The 22,698-nt window shown below is 43.2% G+C and overlaps 1 protein-coding gene across 1 annotated transcript in view; it reads right to left on the reverse strand.

Moving 5' to 3' along the window:
- Positions 1-12,091: 12,091 nt before the first annotated feature.
- Positions 12,092-22,698, reverse strand: part of PTPRJ (protein tyrosine phosphatase receptor type J) — a 138,228-nt gene continuing 127,621 nt past the window's right edge. Inside the window, exons 21-24 of the mRNA XM_074954874.1 lie at positions 19,132-19,251; positions 18,218-18,378; positions 17,545-17,680; positions 12,092-15,438 (exon numbers count right to left, since the gene is read on the reverse strand). Coding sequence (XP_074810975.1) covers positions 15,280-15,438; positions 17,545-17,680; positions 18,218-18,378; positions 19,132-19,251 — 576 coding nt within the window. The 3' untranslated portion in view covers positions 12,092-15,279. The remainder of the gene's footprint in view (positions 15,439-17,544; positions 17,681-18,217; positions 18,379-19,131; positions 19,252-22,698) is intronic.

Genomic DNA, 22,698 nt, shown 5'->3' on the forward strand with positions numbered 1-22,698 from the left:
TTTACCTTACAGTACTGTAGACGCAATGTATTTATCATCTGAATTTTATATTTAATCAATTACTCGTAGCAAGGAAAAGTCAGGAATTTACAATACCTTAAGTTTAGTAGCTTAGACAGTTAACACTATATGGAGCCTCTTAATGTCTCTGTGTCTCAGTTCTCCACCTGCAACATGGGTGTAATACAGCTTTCTTTCTTTCTTTCTCTTCCCTTTGTATGCTTGGTGTGTTTAGACTGTAAGCTCTTAGGGGGCAAGGACAGTCTCTTCTTAGGTGTATGTACAGCTCCTAGCACAGTGGGACCCCAGTCTCAGTTCAGGCCTCTAGCTGCTACTGTAATATAAATAACAATAATGCCACCTATTTTGCGCGCTGTGCTACATTGATCTTGAATTTGGCCCACCGTTTTTAACTGGTTGAATGCAATTGATGAAACATTAAGTAAAAAAAGAGGCTGTAAAATTAAAAAAAAACCCAGGGTAAATGTCTTCCTCCATCTTTAGTGTGGTATGTCTGGAGCCAAGCCTGCAATAAGGCCAAAGTAGAGCATTTCCTACACTTCCTCTCCCCACTTCTCTAAGACTGAAAAATCTATACTGCGGCCCTGATGTGCAAAAGAACTTTGGGGATGTGGGTGGAGATTACAGAAGGTTGAACACAGCAATTCCGATTTAGCTACCATAGTGCTGATGCAGCAAACAAAGGGAAAATATAAATAGCGCCTATTAAATGATCTAAATAGTTGGAAGTCAGTTTATGCCTTAATAATGAAGGAATCCAAAGTCAATTTTGTTATATGTAAAATGAGACTAAGAGAGCAGCGTAGAGACCCCGTTGAATGATTTCTTCCTGCAATCCCCACAAAACAGTGTGTAGATGCACAAGAAAATAGTCATTAATAAAACTATATAGCAGAGCCTTGGAGTAGCCAATATATAAAAAAAAGATCTGTACTCCATTCATGCATTAAAAATGCAAAACCTGAGGCAGGAATGGAGTGTGTCTGCCATGAGCCATGATGTTGTGACCTATCAGGCTACCCCCTCTTCGATCACTGAATACCACACTGTATGTATAGCTTCTTAAAACTGCTGACAAAACAAGTGTTTAGAAGAAATCAGTCATGTAACTCCCAGAAGATCTTAAAGCAACTGCAAAACAGAAAGGTAAATTATCCAGCGATACAGATATTGTTCAGCTGCCATTTACCAAACAATTTAAAGTGGTTCTAAAATAGAGAGCTAGTTGAGTATTTTTTAAATTTTATTTGCAAAGGGGTCCAAAAAAATGACTTGATCACAATTTTTTTTTTTTTTTTTTACATTCAGTAGTTTTGCAATTTTCTTCTTTCTCGGGCTATTGTCCAGCAACTCTCCTGGGCTGGGGGCTGTCAGCAAGGGGCAGGAAGGTGATTTTAATCCAATCTGTCATTTCCAGGGGAGGGGATTATGCAATAAGAAGGGCTTTTTCTCACTGGGGGAGGTCATCAGGATACTGTACTGAACAAAAAGAGATGCCAATTTCCTTAGGAAGAACACAGATATTTGACAATCCTTATCTTGTGTAAAAGGTGGAGGTTTGATTTGGGGAGGAAGGATGGGCTCATGGTTTGGCACTGGGGTGGGACTTGGGGAAATCTAAGTTCAAATTCCCATCTATGCCATAGACTTCTTGTATGACCTTGGGTAAATCACTTAATCTCTCTGGGTATGTCTATGCTGCAGTGTGAGCTCAGACTCAGGCTTGAGCCCAAACCTCCCTTCCACCTACACACAAATCTCTGAGACTCAGGCTCAGACCTAGAGTCCTAGGAACCTGTAGGGGTAGAGGGTGTGAGCCCATGTCAAGCCATGACCAAGGGTTTGTGCCTTATTGCTTTGTAGTGGCAACACAGCCCTGTTTGACTTGGGTCCTGGGAGTCTGCCAAAAGTAATCCACAATCCCATGGACCAACTTCTTTTGTCCTCTCTATCCCAAGAATCTCCAACCAACTCAGTAGAAAAACAGAAACCACCCCTTTTGGCATACAGCAGCAACTCAGTGAGTCAGCGTTAACCTTTCCATTGTCTTCTGACCACTAAGCTGCAAACACCCCATCAGAAAGCCTCCTGTGTTTGCATTGGAGACTGACCAGAACAAGCCTTTTGCGAAGCACACTGCTTCATGGCACGGGAGCAAGCCTGAGTTTGGAGAATCTCTGGTGCGAGGCCAGCAAACCTGTGAACTTTAGTAAAAGTACCAGGCATGACCATGCATAACAGCAGATAGCAAAGAAGCTGGCAGCTCTGCAAATTTACCGGACTAGTGACCAGCTCAGGAAGCAGATTCAGTGCCTCAGGATTGAGTACCAGAAGGCCAGGGACCAAAACTGCACCTTGGGCAACTCGCCGACATTGTAACCTATTTATGAGGAGTTTGCCTGGATGCTAGGCACTGTGCCCAGCACAGAGCCTACTGTGGTGCATGATAACCTGGTCAACCAGGATGGTGTCCTGCTGACCCCAGAATCCAGCACAGGGATTGATGGGAGCCAGTAGCAGGCACCGAGTGAGGACCATGAAGTCATTCTGTGGCTGAAACCGGACCCAGAACACACTTTGGAACAGGATCAGGAGCAAATTCTGGGTCCATACTCAGAGGAGCTGTTTGTTCTCTCCTGAGGAACAGCCTGTTACTGAGCCTGCAGCCGACATGGAAGGGACAGAAGCCATCCTTGAGCCCAGTACGTTTCTGGCTCCAGTTTTGTGTTTATTGCTACAGCAATGAGAGGGATTTCCACTCTAAGAACCAATGAAAAAGTTAGGAGAAGCTCAGGCTAGCAGCATGTATCCACTAACGGCAGATTGTATCCCAGTGTCCTGGTGTCCTTCCTCCCCCTTACCACATGGAGTTCAAAATGGCGACTGATTAAGGCAAAGTAAAGAATATCTTTAAAGAGTATTTTTACCAGAAAGGCACAGATTTTTGCGAGGGCCATTCCTGTTTCTTAAAAACAACAACATTACATTGCCATGCCTTTATGTTTGCTGCTCAGTAATCACTCAACGGTCTACGTAGCCATCTGGAAACAGCGAACTGTGTGTGTATTTTGGGGGGGAACGGGATCCATTTTCAAAACTAGTCCATTTCAGTTAACTTTTGTAGCAAAGCTACTGACCAGCCCATCCCCCCACCCCCAACCCAAGCAGTTCTGCAATTTTTGTCAAACAAAACCAGCTTAGATTCTTTTAACTGACCATTGTCTCTGTACGACCTTAATTGCGATTAACCAGGCTGTGTCCAGGGGGGTTCTGTGAACCGAAGCATCCCTTTCACAGTACTTTGCAGTTCCGTTTTGAAATGTAACAATTTTTTTCCTTGAAATTCCACAAGAATGAATTTTGTGCGTCTCCACTGAGCTATTTGAGACAATAACCGCCTGTGTCTTCTTCTATTGCAGGCCCCTCGACCTCTACTGGCCGCTGTCCCCCCACAGCCTGCCCGTAGTGCAGCACAAACCTGGCCCAGCGCACTGTCACGGACTCTTTCAGGAGGAAGCGTTCCTGTGACGAACTGATAGCTGAAATTCTTGAGAGGGCCATCAGTTAGATCCAGTACCAGAAACAAAAGGAGTGAAGGCTGGAGAAAAGGCATGCCAAGAGGCAGAAGGAAAGGCCGAGGCTCACCACAAAGCCCGAGGACTGGGTTTCAGCCCAGAAGCAGGCACTTGCTCCGCAGTTTCTGTGGTGGCTAAAGGAGGAGGACAGAGCTCAGCAGAGTGAACTGTCCGAGCAGCTGATATCAATCCTGGCTGCAAGATTACCAGCTCCTGCCGCTTCGCCCTCACCACGGCCTGATTCCCCTGTGATGTACCCTCAGTCCGGAAACAGCTTGGAAAATTCCAGGCCTGGGTCAATGGCCCATACAATCTGGCTCCATGAGCGTCTGGGCAGGGAAGTTAAAGCCCATGCAGCCCTTCATCTTGACCCCCCTCCTGTGGATTCCTCCACCCATCTCCCCCAGTGCCAAGTGCACAGAAAATGACGAAAGGCGGGAAAGGAGAAAAGGGGAAGCTGGGGACATCAGCGATAGGGGGTTTATGTCATGTTTTCACTTGTTCATGCACTTCTGTTTTTTTGTTCTGGAACTGTTCTTTTGTAACTGCTGCTTGGGTGTTGTAATGGCGTCTCGCCTGCCCGGCAATGGGTGAACGCTGTCCTGTTTTAATACATTTATAAATAAAGCCTTTTATGTCATTGAGAAAGTTTCTTGCTATCACTGAATCTCATCAGACAATCATGATCTGAAATAATAAAGCTAAAACACATGATCAGGAACAATTAGGAATTAGTAACCAAACACTATTCCTCTGTACGGGTAGGTACAGCAATATACACTTCACTCACTGCCTCATATGAATCTATACTGTGAATCATCTCTCCCCAGCCCGACCATTTCATAAACCGTCATGTCATTCAAACCTACACTGCATGGCAATCAGGCCCCGCACCCCTCCCCAAGCACTGACCTCCCCCCAAATCAATTAGCCCCATCCTTCCCACAAGCAAATTCATAAAGGTACTTTTCCCCATCTTCAGCTGGGCCATGTAAGTCCATAATGTGGGAGCACAAAGCATCCCTGACTTCTGTTGCCCAGGTGCATCCCGCTCTAGCTGTGTTAGGTACACTTTCCGGCTAAGCATCCCTATGCAGCAGCCACTGTCAGGGGGAAATGGCTCATCTGTGGCTTGAGCAGAACAAGCCACAGAAACCCATACAGCACTGATGACGCCGGCATCCAAATGGGGCCGTGGACATCTCCAACGGGATTTCAATCTGCCAAAAGCACATTCAACAGCCATTCTTCACCTGTTGGGAGTGTAATTAAACTATTTTTTGCCAGGGCATCTGAAATCCTTGTACGGTTTCATAAGCTGAGACAAAAGGGGATGTTTGGGGGACCCCAGAATAATGGTGGGGGACAGTAATGCCATTTATAACAATATCGTTTGGTGGAAATAGTGTCCCAGCTTGTCCATGAATGTAGACTCCTGATTGGCAAAAGCCCCCAGAATCATGAACTTTCCCAGTGCGGCCCATGCTGACATTAGTAAATGGATCTCTGTGGTCCATGAAGGTCTGCATAACAATGGAGTAGTTAAACCCTTTGTGGTTTATGTACTCATGAGTTCCTTGAGGATGGCGAACTATAGGCACATGTCCCATCAGTGGCCCCAGCGCAGTGAGGAAACCCCATTCTCGCAGAGCTAGCAATTACTTCAGGAATATCTTTTATGCCCGCCATCTTGGGGTAAACCACATGCCTGATGGCAGGGGTTTCTGAGGCAACCACTTTGCCCACAGTCAACTGTCCAAAACCAAACTGGTTGGCAACGGACCTGTAGCAGTCTGGGGTAGCCAGCTTCCAGATGGCTATCACAGCCTGCTTCTGGATTGGCAGGGGTGGCCTCATGAGTGTGTCTTTATGCTGGAGGGTCGGGGCAAGCTGCTCACAAAGCTCCAGAAACGTAGCTTTCTTCATGTGAAAGTTCTGAACCCCCTGCAGGTCATCCCAGGGCTGCATGATTATGTGATCCCGCCAGTCTGTGCTTGTCAGGAACACCGGTCTACGGAGGGGATCTCAGCCGCTATACCAAGTTTATTGAGCAGCATCTGCCAGTGCAAGTCTGCCATGCCAGGATACTCCTTCTCCTCCTTCTGTTCCATCCAACGCTCTGTCAGGTGCCTTTGAAAACACCGCCAAAATGTCCCCAGCACCTCACGGAAGCTCTATCCCTTTCCTGCCACAGGAGTGAAAGCACAAGCAAGAGAACTCCTTGAAAGGGGGTCTCCTCCACGTTGCTCGGCAGGCTGTTCAAACTTTCTGTCCTGGTCAGGGAGGGCTGTCAAGTTTTCCCACAGTGCACCATGGTCAAAGTGCTAGACTGGCCACATTTCAGGAGGGCACTAGGAAGTCTGGGATATGATTGGTTTGCCTCAGGTCTACTGCATGCTGCAGCATAGACACCAGAGCCCCAGCTTCAAGCCTGTATTAGAAAAATGTTAATGTAGGGGTTAGAAGGCCCTGGGTTCTCGAACACGGGTCAGCTGACTACAATCCCACTAACCCTGGGCTTGCATTACAGTGTAGACCTATCCTCTGTGCCTCGGGTCCCCATCTCCCGCTTGTATGTTGTATTGCTTTGTCTGCCTTGTCTATTCTGAGTGTAAGCTCTTCAGGGCAGGGACGGTCTCTTGCTGTGTGTTAGTACAGTACCTAGCACAATGGCTCCTCTAGGTGCTTTAAAGGTAGGTCTATACTGCATTCAGAGGGTGTGGCTGCAGCTCGAGTAGACATGCCTATGCTAGCTTTAATCTAGCAAGCTTGGGGACCACAGCAGTGAAGCCACGGCAGCTTGCACTTTCAGCCTGGGCTAGCACTGAGCAGGTAAAGTCAGCCAGACTAACTAGTAAATAGCGCCATACGTTTTAAGAAAATGATTAAAACCTCTCTGGAGGGTTACTCAAATTTTACTCAAAAATATAATTGAGCCAGGTGGATATTACATATAAAAACATAACATTTATTTTCTAAAATTGCTTCTTTACTGTTTTTTAGATACCAAAGCACACACAAACGCTTGTCATCTTTATTGACACATCAATTGCATTCAGGAGTGCCATGAATCCATTAGTGCTAGGAACAGCTGTGTAGCATATTGATAAGGATGAGAAATACATTCAGGGTGCCTTTTTCAAACAAGGGCACCTAATTCATAGATTCCAAGACCTAAAGAGACCATTTGTGACCATCTCAGTCTGACTCCTGTATAGCACAGGCCACAGAACTCCCCCCAGCTAATTCCTAGAGCAAAGCTTTTAGAAAACATCCAAGACTCATTTAAAAATCGTCATTGATAAAGAATCCACCACAACCCTTGGTATATTGTTTCAATGGTTAATTACCCTCACTTAAAAATTTACACCTTATTTCCAGTCTGAAATAAGCTTCATTTTCAGCTTCCAGTCATTGGATCATTTTACACCTTTCTCTGACTGACTGAAATATTTGTTCCCCGTGTTGATATTAGAGACTGCAATCAAGTCACCCCTCAACCTGCTCTTTATTAAGCTAAACAGATTAAGCTCTTTGAATCTATAACTATAAAGGCATGTTTTCTAATCCTTTAATCATTCTCATGACTCTTCTCTGAACCCTCTCCAATTTATCAGTATCCTTCTTGATTTGTGGACACCGGAACTGGACATGGTATTCCTGCCGTGGTCACACTAGTGCCAAATACAGAGGTAAAATAACCCATCTACTCCTGCTTGAGATTCCCATTTGTGCATCCCAGGATGGCATTTGCTCTTTTTTGCCACAGGATTACATTCGGAGTTCATGTTCAGTGAATTAACCTCCATGACCATGACTCCAAATCTTTTTCAGAGTCAATTCCATACCTAAGAATTTAACTGGAGCTGTTGTGCTCAGAAACTAAGACATATATTTCAGATGCTTAAAAATTGATTTAGATTGTCTAACTTTAGGTATCTAAGTTTGAAAATTTTGTCCTAACTTATTATATACCATATCTCTATTCCTGCAGAGCAAAAGCCAGGAACTTTCACAATGGTGAGCAAGAGAATTTCTGTTTCTAGGTGAACACTGCTATTTGAATGATTTTATCTGGAGTTAGAGGTTTGCCAAACTATTGGAAGCTGTAAAGAACATCCTATATGGCTACTGTGCCTTGGACTCTCATATCTTGGAAGTAAGGCCACATTTGACAGCCTGCAATCCTACCACCCTTAGGCAGTGATCCTGTTAAATCTGTGATGCTACACGGGATTAACACCATATGCCACTTCAAAAATTCAGCAAGATTGTATTTTGAAATAACTTCGGGGGAAATAAAGGCATGTCAGACATTGGCGCCCCTGTGATGGATTTGCGATTATGGAATAAAAGCGAATCTACAATTTCTTAGTGAGTGTAGCAAGTTACAAGCCAGCTGAAGATTGATCTTTAATTCTACAGATGAAAGCGCAGGTTCGATTCATGCCCAACACCTTCCAAAACTGCAGAAGTTGAGATCTGGATTCCCACTTTGAGCTTGGCTTGTACTGTATCTGTGTAATGGCCTTGACTGAAATGGTGGAGCTAACCAGCCCATCAAACCTTGTGGCTCAGGCCCGTCTCTTTATTTACAGCTAGGACCATACAGAAGGATATTGACAAATTGGAGGGAGCTCAGAAAAGAGCAACAAATGTGATGGGAAGCTGGAGAGCTGAAATGCATACACGTGTGAATTAAAACTTGGATCAAGTAAATCACTTAAGCACATTCTTAGCTGTAAGCACACACTTAAATCCCATTGAATCAATGAGTCAAAGAGGTGCTTATATGCTTTGTTGAATCAACTACTTTGGGCAGGAGAGGAGGCATAACTATCCTTCTGAATGGGAAGGGTTAAACCCCCTGAAGAGAGGGGAGTTATTTAGGGTGTGGCACAAAGGCAGGTTAACAGAAGTAATGGGATAAAATTACAAACCAAGAAGAATGTAGGTAGAGTAACAGGAAAAATGTCCTGAAAGATCTACTTCTGGAAAGAGTAATGGTGAAAGAATAATAAAAGAAAGCATATGCCACCTGGAGGCTAAAACAGAGTTTAGCAGGATATTTTTCCTCCAGGAGAGAAAGTAAATATTCTTCAGGTGGGCACAGGTCTTCATCGCTGCTCATTTTAGACCCACCTTTACCATTGTGTAATGCAAACCTTTATTTACACTGTGCACTCCTGACCCTGGAAATTTCAAGCCATAGACCTGCTGTGACATGATAAAATCCATTCCAAAAATGAGTCACAGATAGTTTAAAGCTTCATTTACGTTCCATAGATACACAGTGCACAGGTATTTCATAAGCAAAGCAACTTTATTGAGAACACATGCCATTATTATCCTTATGCTTGGAATATAAACAAGGGGACAAGATCTGTGAAACTTTGGAACGACCAAGTCAGGGATGCCTTCAAGCAGAGAGGCATTTCATCTATGCCCACTTGGAGACTTAGAGGTGAAATGAGCACAAGAAGCAAAAGTGTTCTTGCTTTAAGTAAAAGCAGGGGTGTTTTTTTTCCAACTAGAGGAACTAACGTTCCTGCTTTCCTGTCAGTGATTAGGAGATGGATGTCTGTTAAATGGAAACTAAACAAAACTAAGGATCGGTAACTGTGCTCTAAAATCCAATGTACTCATGCTACATGTAAGATTGGCAGTGCTAAAAACTGGGGGTGGTCAGTTTTCTGATTAAAAATATCGCTGTGGTGCCTCATGGCAGTTGTAATCCAGTTTCATTATGTCCCCTTTTTCCTCTGTGGGCTGGGCTCCCCGGTTGGACCATCTCCCATGATACAATTACCTCCATCCGTCCTCTGGTGAGAGTGAGACCACGGTACATCATGGGAGATGTCTGAGCAGGGAGACAGGACTATACAGGAGGATGAGAGCATGCGGTATCTGAACTGCAACTCTCATGAGGTACTATGGCAGCATTTCCAAATTGAAATATTTTGGGGGTTGATTTTTTGCTGAAGAGTTAACATTTTCATGGGGGGCGGGGGGAAAGGGCAGAGAACTCTACTAAAAACTCGTTGTAGAGAGAGCATGCACCTGTCTCCAGATGACTCAGTCTCAGCAGATCTATGAGTTAACAGTGCCTAGATCTGAACAGCTGTGAGGAAGTGACCAAGCATTACTGTCAGATGACCTTCAACTTCAGAACTGCTTTACCCGTTGGGTCCAAGAGAATCAGAGGCCACTGAACTCTAGGGTCCAAGTCAAGGCCCCTCTCCTAAGAGTTAGTTTGAAAGTTAGGGGAGATTTCTGGGTTTCAGAGAATGTCCTTTTCTTAAAAAAGAACAGTTATGTACAATTTTACTGAATTCTGCACATTCTCTGAGCTACATAACACAATAAACAGAATAGTTTTAAAATGAAGGTAAATAGTATATACCTAAAAAAGGTAAATTTGGCATCTCTATGAAGATATTTTTAATAATTAAGTCAATGCTAGATAACAGTCATCAGGAACAGTATGATTGTGTATATTGGCTAGTCTCCTGGAACTGTACATTATACCTGCCCTGCTAATATTCTTCTTCCATTGTGCCAACACATCCTGGCATAGCATTATTGCTGTGAACAGGAATAACCTCAGGGCACTGAAAGACAGGCAGATTATTAAAAATGAAAAAAAAAAAAAAAACCCAACACACAGACAACCCAGCCACACAGTCTACGAAAGAACTGGCCCATTAAGTTACTTAGCATACTGGTCAAAGCCAACTCAGAACCTTTGCACCTCTGCCAGCAATGTGATGTGCTGGTTTAGCTTCAAGGGCACAATTTAGTAACGTTAGTCCAATCACGCACACGCACACGCACACCCCACAGGATCTATGTCTGGATCTTCTCCCACTAATGCATATGGAAGAAAATGCTACTTCTATTGCTTCGATGTCGGATGAGTCAGCCTGGACTTGTCCCCGCCTTACTTAACAGTGTAGAGCAGAGGGAGGTGAGCTTCCCCAAGCCCAGGAGAAGGAGAGGGCTGGGGACTCTCCCTTAGCTCCCCCACCATTGCTAAAGGCAAAGCCTTCCTTTAACCCATGAGCTCCAAATATTAGCCTTAACAACAACACAAGCAGAATCCCAGCAGAAGTCAAGACTGGGGGAGCTGTCTTAGACTGATCTGCTGCCTATGACATTGTATGGAGGAAAGGCCCTCCTGATCACCCATTCAGATTCATTTTCACATTGTACCTCTTCACAAAATAGGCCCTATCTGCTTCCATTATGTTTCTAGAAGAAATAACAACAAATTGATTAGAAACATCTGTGACTGAGCTGCAGATTGACTTTAGCCTTTCTTGTCACCTACCACAATTTGGAAACAGACCGTGGCTAAAAATGGCTAAAAGAGATGTTATTTTTACAGCTACGGGCAATGCGTGACTCCTGGTTGGCTTTGTAAATGCACCAAGTTATCTGCAGACATCTAGAATGGGTTGATTTATTAGTTTTATATTTTTAAAACATACATTTGTGATTTAAGAAAAAAAAAACCTCTTTCTTAAAAGTTTCTCAATAGCACATTGCCTCCTGCAATCCCAATCACACGCTGTGCATTCTGCAACGGAGGACTTGTCACTTTCTTCTCTGATATTATTCTCATACACAGAGATTGTGCAATTACCACAAGAGCGCATAGGAAATTTACTGTGTGTGATCTCACATCATTCATCCTGTCACACCACCTGTCACTTTCATGGGGTTATTATGGGCCATCACAAGATTTTGTGCTGATAAGTCTCATGATGAACTTTGCACTTACTGAGTGCCGATGTCACGCCAGCATGGGGGTATGTGATCCTGCTTGTTCAAGATTAACATAACTGAAGGAGAAGGAAACTGGGAATTTCAGAAGAAACGGATCAGGTGTTGGTATTTTATCTATAATTATTTAGCTCCAGAATCAATCACCCCCCAACAATCAAGGCCTGAGGAATCATTTTATACAGTTATTTCTATAGCCCTTCCCAGGCATTTCTGTTGAAAGCAGGATACTCATGTCAGTGGATGAGGAGGACTATCCCCACCCTATCCCCTTTGATTATTATAGGAGTAGGTGTTTGAATCCCAGAGATACTTAGGCCCTGAACCAAAGCCCGTTAATTTGAATGGGAATTTTTCCATTCAGTTCAGTGGTTTTTGGATTGGGGCCTTACTCCTTTAACTAGCACCTAGGGCCTGATTTAGAGAACACAGTAGCTACCCCTGAGGTGTTAGCATTAGGCCCTGGTCCTGCAAAGTAATGCACAGACCCCTATCCCTTCACAGAGCCCCACTGACTTTAAAGTGGGTCTGACCCCATGCGTCACATTGCAGGACTGAGGCTTAAGTTAGTGTATTGACTTTAAGTTTGTCCAGAACCAGACTGGTGACATGGAAAATTCATTTTAAGTTAAACAGGGAAAAAATAAAGAAACAAAATGGAAAGAGTCACTCTAAGTTAATGCTTTTTAATTATTTTTATATCTTTAAGAACAAACTATTAAAAAATTAAGACAATGTGCTACAAGTTTCTGTACAGCTGTATGAAAAACACTGAAATTTATACATCAAAATATTCACCTAAAAGCAACCCTTATTTGACACACATGAACATTTCCCTTTTTAAAGGGTCCCAAATTGAAAAAAACCCCAAAACAACCCCAGTCAGAAAACCCAGTGTTGTAACACAGTAGAGTTTTGAGGCTGGGAAAGCAGATTACTTTAGGCAAGCACCACCAACAAGAAGCATTGAATGAACAGAATAAAGAGCAATAAGACAGTATAAATAGCAACCTTTAGTCCTGAATCAAAAGAAACTAAAGACACAGAAAATCAGTTTGTAGAAGAGAAACATACGCTAGAATCCTATTCAAGTCATCTTGATTAGAGGGAATCTCTAAGATAAAACATTACCTGTAAGACCCATTCCTTCCAGTGGGAGTTCCTATGTGGCCTGTCCTATTAGTCACAGTGGAGCAACACCCAACTTCATGAATACATCACTTTAAGCATTAATCAACTTTTTCTGTCCACTAAAAACTATAGGGCTTGAGCCTGCACACCTTGTTCATGGAAAATTCTTTTTGGCCTCTATGGGAAACAGACTTGATTGGGAATAGTGACTGTTTTAGTCAGGTAGGATTGGCCCTGTAATCTCATCTATTGTGTTCTTCTCATATTTAATTCATAAGCAGGGAAATCAGACTCTCTCCTGATTTAGCAGATATATGTCTTGGGAACCTGGAATCCATAAAAGGCTTTGATTGGACAGAGTTTTTATTTACTTCTTAGGAATCTCTTGACAAATATTTATTCTATTGTTTCCATGATGGAAACTGTACCGAGGATCCCACTTTTAATCACCTGTTACTGCAACAGTCTATCATAGGGTGTTTAGACCAAAAATAGATAGTCACAGTTATAGCTAGTTTTCTGAGGTTCTGCTGCTATATAATACAGATGCAGCCACTATATAACTCGGGTGCAGAATCCACAGCACAAACACGATGAGAGACAATGCATTCACTGCTCTTCTCTGCTACATAAGATAGGCACTTTCTAAACCAAGTGCGGTATTCTTGGACTCCAGGACCTTTTGGGCTGTCCCAGGAATAACAACTGCTGACCAGCCATGCACTTCCATGGTACCCTAAGACTGCACTACCACAGAGAGTAGTAGTATTTAAATGAAAAACGAACAAAAAAAATTCCCACCAATGTAGAGGGGCAGGCCCTTCTCTCTAGTGAAGCCTTCGGGATTTTTTTTGGTTTGGTCTGTGCTGCCAAGCTAAGTGAAGAAGTTGCTGCATTTGCATTTGGTTGAGATCTAATGACACCTTAGAAAGGATGCAGGGTAAAAAAAAAAAAATCCCTATTGCAATTTCCATTTGAGAAGGAGTCTGGTGGGATGGTTTGATTGATTTTAAGTATTTCAGATAAGAAGAAGAAAAAATAAAATAAACACAACAAATGGCTATTATGAGTCATGGTCAAACTGTGGTGTGGGTCTCCCTCCAGTTTTGCTTAAATGACACACTTCCATTACCGAATAAGAATGACTGTTGTCAGTACTTAAATTCACAGATGCCCGGATGCCTGGGATTTTTCATTCAACAGTGGATTCTACAGGGCAGCCAGCTACCCATTGTAGTGCCACAATAATTTCCAAAATTTGCAGCAGTTTTTGCCACCTTTGTCATACAAACTGGCCTTCAAATGCTGCAGAACCCCAGGTACTCTGGCTATTAAACCTTCATAAGACTTTAAAAGCTATTTTATGGATGTTCCTGAACTTCATACTTTACAATGCAACCAGTGCACTAATCCAAAGAAGAAAAAAACACCCAGTACCCCTTAAAAATAACAAATAAGTCCTTCATTGGTAATGCCTTCATAAGTATAACATTAATGTACCAGTAAAATAAATCCAAATTAGTCATTGACATGTAATATGAATATCTAGTTTTTTTTAAAAAAAGGATCAGTTAAAATAGCAGCAGCAGCATGTTGGAAACAATTATAAAACAGTTAAATTATATTTTTGAGATGCACCAAGATAAAACACACACCTCAGTTTTGACAGGCTAAAACAACAGATTCTAGTAATTGATATATACAGTAGATATTTGTGCATTTACTTTTGCTAAATAGAATAAAGCCAGTGAACCTGTTTGGGAGCACTTTGACATGTGAATTCTCAGTCTGAAATTTTCACAGATTTATATATTTAGGGGGAAAAAAAATTAAAAAAGAGACAACCTGAGTAAAGCTCTCTTTAAGTAGAGCAATTATTCAAAAAATCACATATTGCACCTTTAAATAAATCCTTATAAACTCTATAAAACAGAAATATCAGCCAGAAATGGGAGGAGTTGTTTACCCTCTCCCAACTCTCTCTCTCACACACACACACACACACACACACACACTAAAGCTCAGAATGACACACAACTCTTACCCTCCTTTTGCTCTAGACTGAGGCACTGTGATATAAGGCCTCTCAAGGTTGTGATGGAATACAAAAAGGGGAAGATCACTACCAAAATCTAGGAGCGTCTCGCCAGCAATATTACTAGAGTTAAAATCTATATTCTAATTACAAGTCTCAGTACAAAAATATAGGGCTCTGATTATTTTTGCCTACAGAGTAATAACCAGAAAAGGCACAATTTCCAAATATCAACATCCATTCGTAGAAGGCATTTGTACTCCTTATAAATCAAAAGGAGCACTAAGGACAAATCACAATGAAGCATATATCCATCAACTAAGTAACCAGGTACAGTAGATAAAATATGTTCCTGACTTTTATAAAATATATTCCACAGCCCACAAGCCAGGTATCTGGATATGAAATCATACAAAATTGTAATTAAAAAAGAGCCTATGTAATTTGTTATTTTTAATATTTACTTCACTGTTTGTACTGCAAATGTTGTTTCGCCTACGAGTATTGTGAAATTCCCAAGATAAAGCAATTTCCTCTGTTAACTTACAGCTTCTTTTTATACTAACCCACAACTCCAAATGACATTTTTACACGGCCATCTTCAAATTAGATATACAAGACTGAAAAAATAATAAAAGACGCTGTACACACAAATGTACAACAACAGTGCATTTTGTTTTCCTTTGTGCAGGACAGTAATGGCCTCCCAAGTGACATTTCTTCCCTCTCTGATTATGTGTGGTAGCCATTTGCCTTCTCAAAACCCGGTGTTGGTCCAAAATTTTCATAGATTGCCATTGCTGTTGTGTTTTGGTAGATAAGATCTGATTTTTTGTTTCTTTGGGATTTAATAATGTCCAAAACACACTGGTTTAGGAAGACATACTGGTCCTAATGAAAAAAAAAAAAATAATGAAGGGCATTATAGATTGTAGCAAATACATCATTGTGAGGGTAATTATGTTCATGGCTATACAATGTGCTTTTCAGACACGGGCAAGATGCACTGTGGCACCGAATATTCCTGCAGATCATGTATAAGTAACAGAAAACAGTTGCCCCAAAAATCCACAGCTCGTTGTGATGAAGGTAACATTTTTGATATGGCTAGAAGCAGAAATATACTCTGAGAGGATTTTACTTCCCCCAAATGTAGGCCCCAATTCTGCAACTGACTCTGTATGGAAAAGTCCATGGCATCTGTAGGGAGTCTTAGTGACTTCAACATAGTCCACACATTTGGAATCAGTAGTACCATCAGGGCCCTAATGAAGGCCTCACAATCAGGAAAGAGGGGTTCATATCCTTTGAAGGAGATTAGAACAAGGGACAGCCGATACACATATCCTTTGCGAAGCAAAGCCGGGGGTGGGAGGCATTCTTTCCTGCATGGATTTAGGCTATGCCAAGGTTCTTATGGCCTCTCACAAAGCCCATGGTGGGGGTTAAACAAACTAATGCTAATGGCAGAAGCAAATGCATACAGAAAATTATTTCAGAAGTCATATTTCCACCTGAAAAGGTCATAGCTACTATTTTTGCAAGTAATACCTAAGAATTGCTATGGTTATTTGGGGCATTTGACAATACTTTGTGTGTCATTCAATTAATCATTCTATTGATGGTCAATGCCCCTGGGGCGGGGGGTGTCTTTTCTGCTTGTTACAGCAGCAGCAAAGCAGAAATTGAACATAAAGAGGCAGAGGTGTGTAGAGAGAAAAAAAGGGAAGAGGACAGGAGTGGTAGACCCAAGACCCTTCTAAATATAAATCACAGACTAACAACCTCCCCCCTTGTTAAACTGAAGACATGCTATATAATTTTAAGCAATCTGACAGAGAACTCTTTAGTTGGTTTTAAAAAAAATCAAGTTGACGGTGGTCTTTTAACTGTTTGCTCCTTTAAAAAGCAACCCCATCAAGCTTAATCTATTCAAAGTAAAAAAAGTTCCTGTCATGATGTGGGTGCAGATGGGAGCAAGGAGCTGAGAGAGACACATGTACCAGCAGAGGGAAGTGTTTTATTGGAGGTAACTCAAAGCGACACAGGTAGTCAGCACCATTTCCAGGTGGAGTGAGGCCCTCCAGATTAACTCCTTAAGTGCCTGCCAGTACAGTTTCAGGTACCATAGCTGTCCCAGAGTCGCCCTGCCAATTTTTGTGGTTTTTTACATTCCTATTTTCCTGGTTATTTTAAACGTTTTACTCCCCTTTGTTGCTATATGAAAGACCTACACAAACCACATGGAATATTCAGCCTGGAGAAGCAGTGAAACTGACTATACAGACAGTGCTGCCAAACCCACAAAATAAACAAACTGATAAACAGATGCTGCGGCACACTTGTAATTCTGAGAGAGGCTCTCGATCCCAAGTGCTGTGGCAGTGACTACATGGCAGCCCAAATACCTCCCCCTTGCCCAAGGAGCAGAGTCTGTGATTTCACCATCTTTCACTTCAGACCTGTGCAAGAGAAGGGGAAGTATGTGCAGAGTTCCCTGTCCCCGCAGAGATGGAGCTAGATCTCTCTGCTTGACAGTCAACTGTGGAGAATTTTAAAGGAGTAACAGAGGCCCAACAGCAGTGCTCCAAAATGGTGCTGCCGGCTGGAATAATTTCCCCCTCAGCCTCCGGCTCCCTCAGGCTCCCCCAGCTCACTATAGGGAATCACTTTTCTCCCAACTCCCCATCCCCTTTGTGGCAGCTCTATGGGTTTTACTGTGGTCCATGGCTGCAACTGCTTTCACTGGGAAGAGATAGGGCAGGATGTGTGGAAAGCTGATGATCGCAGGGGACTCTGTACCCCTTTAGGGTTTCCATGGGTCCCCGCTGGGCACTCCTTTGTTGAGCTGACAAAAACAGAATTTTGAAATGTTGGGTAAGAACAGGAGAAAGCCTCTGGAGTGGAACATATTTCTGAGCTGTCTATTTACGCTGCCTTTCTTGAGCTATTATGCAGTGATCTTCAGGCACGTTAAATGGAAGAGATTAGCCTTACCTCTGTTTGCACCATTAAAGGTCGATGCATTCGAAGATCATATACTACTCCATACACATCACTGGTGTTCTCCATTTCTATTTGCTGAATCAGACGGTCAATTGCAATGAAAGTACCTGTCCTGCCAACACCAGCACTGCAGTAAAATGACTATGCGTTAGACAGAAGCATGACGGCCTTTCACCTATTATTTTCTCTTAATTATAGACAACCCAAGGCCTGATGCAAAGCCATTGAAGTTATTAGGAAGATTTCCACTGACTTCAGTGGGCATTGGGATCAAGGCCCTTACAGTCTGTAGGAGTTCTTATTACCATTGTCAGTAGGGCTGCATGATTCCTTCTGGGCTCGCAAAAACCATAAAAATTATACATAAAGTGCTTTATAATGCAATTTTTGGTGCTGAATTTTCCAGTCAATGAGAGACCCCCAAAAGGACTACAGCAACAAAACCCCTTAATGAACTGTTTACTGGAGGGTAATGCATTTTGGCATCCACACTGTTTTATTGCATTTCTCAGGTGTACAGCAAAGGGCCCTTTCATATAACTTGGCAGGATGGACAATACACATACATAAATAGTAACGGTGTTAAGCTTTTTCTACTGCTTGAAAAGGAACACTTTAATATTAAACGTGCTCTTAAAAGGAAGCCATTGTGGAATTACTGTACCTGCAGTGCACCAGAGTAGGAGAATCTGGGGGATTGTGGCTCATGTTTTCCTGTACCAGATGTCTAAAGTTAATAAGAAGGTCTGTTGTCTCTGGAACACCATGGTCAGGCCAGGAAGTGAAATGGAACTGGCGTACAGAGTGGATTTCAGTTGCATTATTCTAAAAGAGCATACATTGAAAGATGAGAAATTAGGCCTCAAAAGAACATCACAAAACAATTATGGTAGGAAGATATTGTGGCTAGTTCAGCATTATTACAGGTGCCTCCTGTGAACTGTGCACTACTTTCAGGATGCATTATTCAATTGCCTCTTTATGGCTGAGGACACCCTTCGCCCAGATAAACGATTGAAATTCTTCTCTTTTGCCTTTGCCTTTATACGGTGGTCTCTTTAGTGTGTGAGTACGGCCTCCTCATGTCAGCATGGGTTGCAGGATCACAGCATGGGCTCTGCACCACTGCTGCTGGTGAGCCCATAATGTGACTGGATCCTGGAGACAAATTTTCATGCAGAGATCCCTTAATCGCCAGTGAGGTCCCTTACTGGTAATTCATTAGCAGGCCCATCAGAGGGTTCTATAATAGAGCACCGAAAGGTCAAATTATGGGTCCAATCAGCAGATGCTCATTCAGTCCCTGACTCCCACATGAGGCCGATTGCTGATACACAGCATGAAACACCTTAATCAGATCTTAGGCAGGAAGGAGACTAGAGCGATCATGTCCCAGATTAAAACAAGCTGTACAATATTTTTCCTTTAGCTAAGTTCTACTTTTGTTGTGAAGTCTGCAGGAGTGATTGCTTTCCCCATTCTGATTTGACTTGGATGGTGAAGTTTCTCTTTCCAGAGATGCAGTAGATATATTTCTACAAACACATTAGAGTCTTATACACCCAATGAATTACTCACGTCTTCCACTGTGAAGTCTCTTATTGTCCATTCTGGAAGGACATACTCTGAGACCAATGTTACAGTAACGTCATCGTAATAGTTGGATCCTTTGACTGGCCAATATTCCTCACATTTTGTCTAAAAAGAAAGCGATAATGTTGGCTATACTGTACAACAGTAACAGAGGAGATTTTTATGGAGTGCAAAGAAAAAGCAAGGCAGAGGAAAAGCAATGCAAGGATAAATTGCGTATTTTCCCCTTTTAGTCCTAAATTACAGTCCATCCTAGACTTGAGGACATTCAATAGATAGTTGTAAACCATAATAATCATGATTAGCTTTTGGGAAATTAAGCAGCAAACAAGGTAATATAATTTACTCACTTATAAAAGATTCTAGATGACAATAGGCTTAAAGCAATACAAAACACAATTCCATTCCTGATTTTCATTGCTTACTTATGCTTTAGTGTCATGAGGTATACAATTTTTCTGTGGTATGGACACAATGGGTTACATTGATCACTAATGTAACTTTATTGCCCTGCCCAGACACCATTCTCTGGGGCTGCCAGCAGCACTCGTTACCCCCCTTGTGATCTTCAATGCCTGCAGCTGATCTATGGCTGCCTCCTGTACAAACATACTGGGAATTAGCAGGGTTGGCGAGAGAAGGAGAAAGCTTGCTCCATCTTCCCCTCCGAGCGCACCCTGTGCCAAAGCAGTTATAATTTGGCCACATGTGTCATCTGTTAGATATCGATGGCCTGATTCCAAGGGTTCAGAGCACTCACAGCTCCCACTGAAGTCAACAGGAGTCACGGATGCTCAGAACTCCTGATGGTGTGGCTGATGTGGTTAGGTCCTCGCTTACAGACAGCCCCCCAACCTGAAGCAAATACTCACCAGCAACTACACACCACACAACAAAAACACCAACCCAGGAATCAAACCCTGCAACAAACCCCGGTGCCAACTCTGTCCACATAGCTTTTCAAGGGACACCGTGATAGGACCTAACCACATCAGCCACACCATCAGGGGCTCGTTCACCTGCACATCTACCACTCTGATATATGTCATCATGTGCCAGCAATGTCCCTCTGCCATATACGTTGGCCAAACCGGACAGTCTCTACACAAAAGAATAAATGGACACAAATCTGACATCAGGAATCATAACATTCAAAAACCAGTAGGAGAACACTTCAATCTCTCTGGTCACTCAATAACAGACCTAAAAGTGGCAATTCTTCAACAAAAAAAACTTCAAAAACAGACTCAAACATGAAGCTCCAGAACTAGAATTAATTTGCAAACTGGATACCATCATATTAGGCCTGAATAAAGACTGGGAGTAGTTGGGTCATTATAAAACCTAAACTTAATTTCCCCAATACTAATTTCTCCCTACTGTTACTCACACCTTCTTGTCAACTATCTGTAATGGGCCTCTCTCACTACCACTTCAAAAGTTACTTTTCCTCCCTTGGTATCCTGCTGTTAATTGATTTATCTCGTTAGACTGACCTCACACCTGGTAAGGCAACCCCCATCCTTTCATGTATTTATACCTGCTCCTATATTTTCCTCTTCATGCATCTGATGAAGTGGGTTCTAGCCCAGGAAAGCTTATACCCAAATAAATTTGTTAGCCCTGGTCTACACTAGGACTTTAGGTCGAATTTAGCAGCGTTAAATCGATGTAAACCTGCACCCGTCCACATGATGAAGCCCTTTATTTTGACTTAAAGGGCTCTTAAAATCGATTGCCTTACTCCACCCCTGACAAGTGGATTAGCGCTTAAATCGGCCTTGCCGGGTCGAATTTGGGGTACTGTGGACACAATTTGATGGTATTGGCCTCCGGGAGCTATCCCAGAGTGCTCCATTGTGACCGCTCTGGACAGCACTCTCAACTCAGATGCACTGGCCAGGTAGACAGGAAAAGAACCGCGAACTTTTGAATCTCATTTCCTGTTTGGCCAGCGTGGCAAGCTGCAGGTGACCATGCAGAGCTCATCAGCAGAGGTGACCATGATGGAGTCCCAGAATCGCAAAAGAGCTCCAGCATGGACTGAATGGGAGGTACGGGATCTGATCGCTGTATGGGGAGAGGAATCCGTGCTATCAGAACTCCGTTCCAGTTTTCGAAATGCCAAAACCTTTGTGAAAATCTCCCAGGGCATGAAGGACAGAGGCCATAACAGGGACCCGAAGCAGAGCCGCGTGAAACTTAAGGAGCTGAGGCAAGCCTACCAGAAAACCAGAGGGGCGAACGGCCGCTCTGGGTCAGAGCCCCAAACATGCCGCTTCTATGATGAGCTGCATGCCATTTTAGGGGGTTCAGCCACCACTACCCCAGCCGTGTTGTTTGACTCCTTCAATGGAGATGGAGGCAACACGGAAGCAGGTTTTGGGGACGAAGATGATGATGATGATGATGATGAGGTTGTAGATAGCTCACAGCAAGCAAGCGGAGAAACCGGTTTTCCCGACAGCCAGGAACTGTTTCTCACCCTGGACCTGGAGCCAGTACCCCCTGAACCCACCCAAGGCTGCCTCCTGGACTCGGCAGGCGGAGAAGGGACCTCCGGTGAGTGTACCTTTTAAAATACTATACATGGTTTAAAAGCAAGCATGTGAAAGGATTAATTTGCCCTGGCATTCGTGGCTCTCCTGGATGTACTCCCAAAGCCTTTGCAAAAGGTTTCTGGGGAGGGCAGCCTTATTGCGTCCTTCATGATAGGACACTTTACCACTCCAGGCCAGTAACACGTACTCGGGAATCATTGTACAACAAAGCATTGCAGTGTATGTTTGCTGGCGTTCAAACAATATCCATTCTTTATCTCTCTGTGTTATCCTCAGGAGAGTGAGATATAATTCATGGTCACCTGGTTGAAATAGAGTGCTTTTCTTCAGGGGACACTCAGAGGAGCCCGTTCCTGCTGGGCTGTTTGCCTGTGGCTAAACAGAAATGTTCCCCGCTGTTAGCCACGGGGACGGGGGAGGGTTGAGGGGGTAGCCACGCGGTGGGGGGAGGCAAAATGTGACCTTGTAACGAAAGCACATGTGCTATGTATGTAATGTTAACAGCAAGGTTTACCCAGAAAGACTGTAGCCACTGTTTTATAAAATGTGTCTTTTTAAATACCGCTGTCCCTTTTTTTTCCTCCACCAGCTGCATGTGTTTCAATGATCACAGGATCTTCTCCTTCCCAGAGGCTAGTGAAGATTAGAAAGAAAAAAAAACGCACTTGAGATGAAATGTTCTCTGAGCTCATGCTGTCCTCCCACATTGACAGAGCACAGACGAATGCGTGGTGGCAAATAGTGTCAGAGTGCAGGAAAGCACAAAATGACCGGGAGGAGAGGTGGCAGGCTGAAGAGAGTAAGTGGTGGGCTGAAGACAGGGCTGAAGCTCAAATGTGGCGGCAGCGTGATGAGAGGAGGCAGGATTCAATGCTGAGGCTGCTGGAGGATCAAACCAGTATGCTCCAGTGTATGGTTGAGCTGCAGCAAAGGCAGCTGGAGCACAGACTGCCACTACAGCCCCTGTGTAACCAACCGCCCTCCTCCCCAG

Source organism: Natator depressus, chromosome 6 (assembly GCF_965152275.1).
Source record: "Natator depressus isolate rNatDep1 chromosome 6, rNatDep2.hap1, whole genome shotgun sequence".
NCBI classification, from domain to species: Eukaryota; Metazoa; Chordata; order Testudines; family Cheloniidae; genus Natator; species Natator depressus.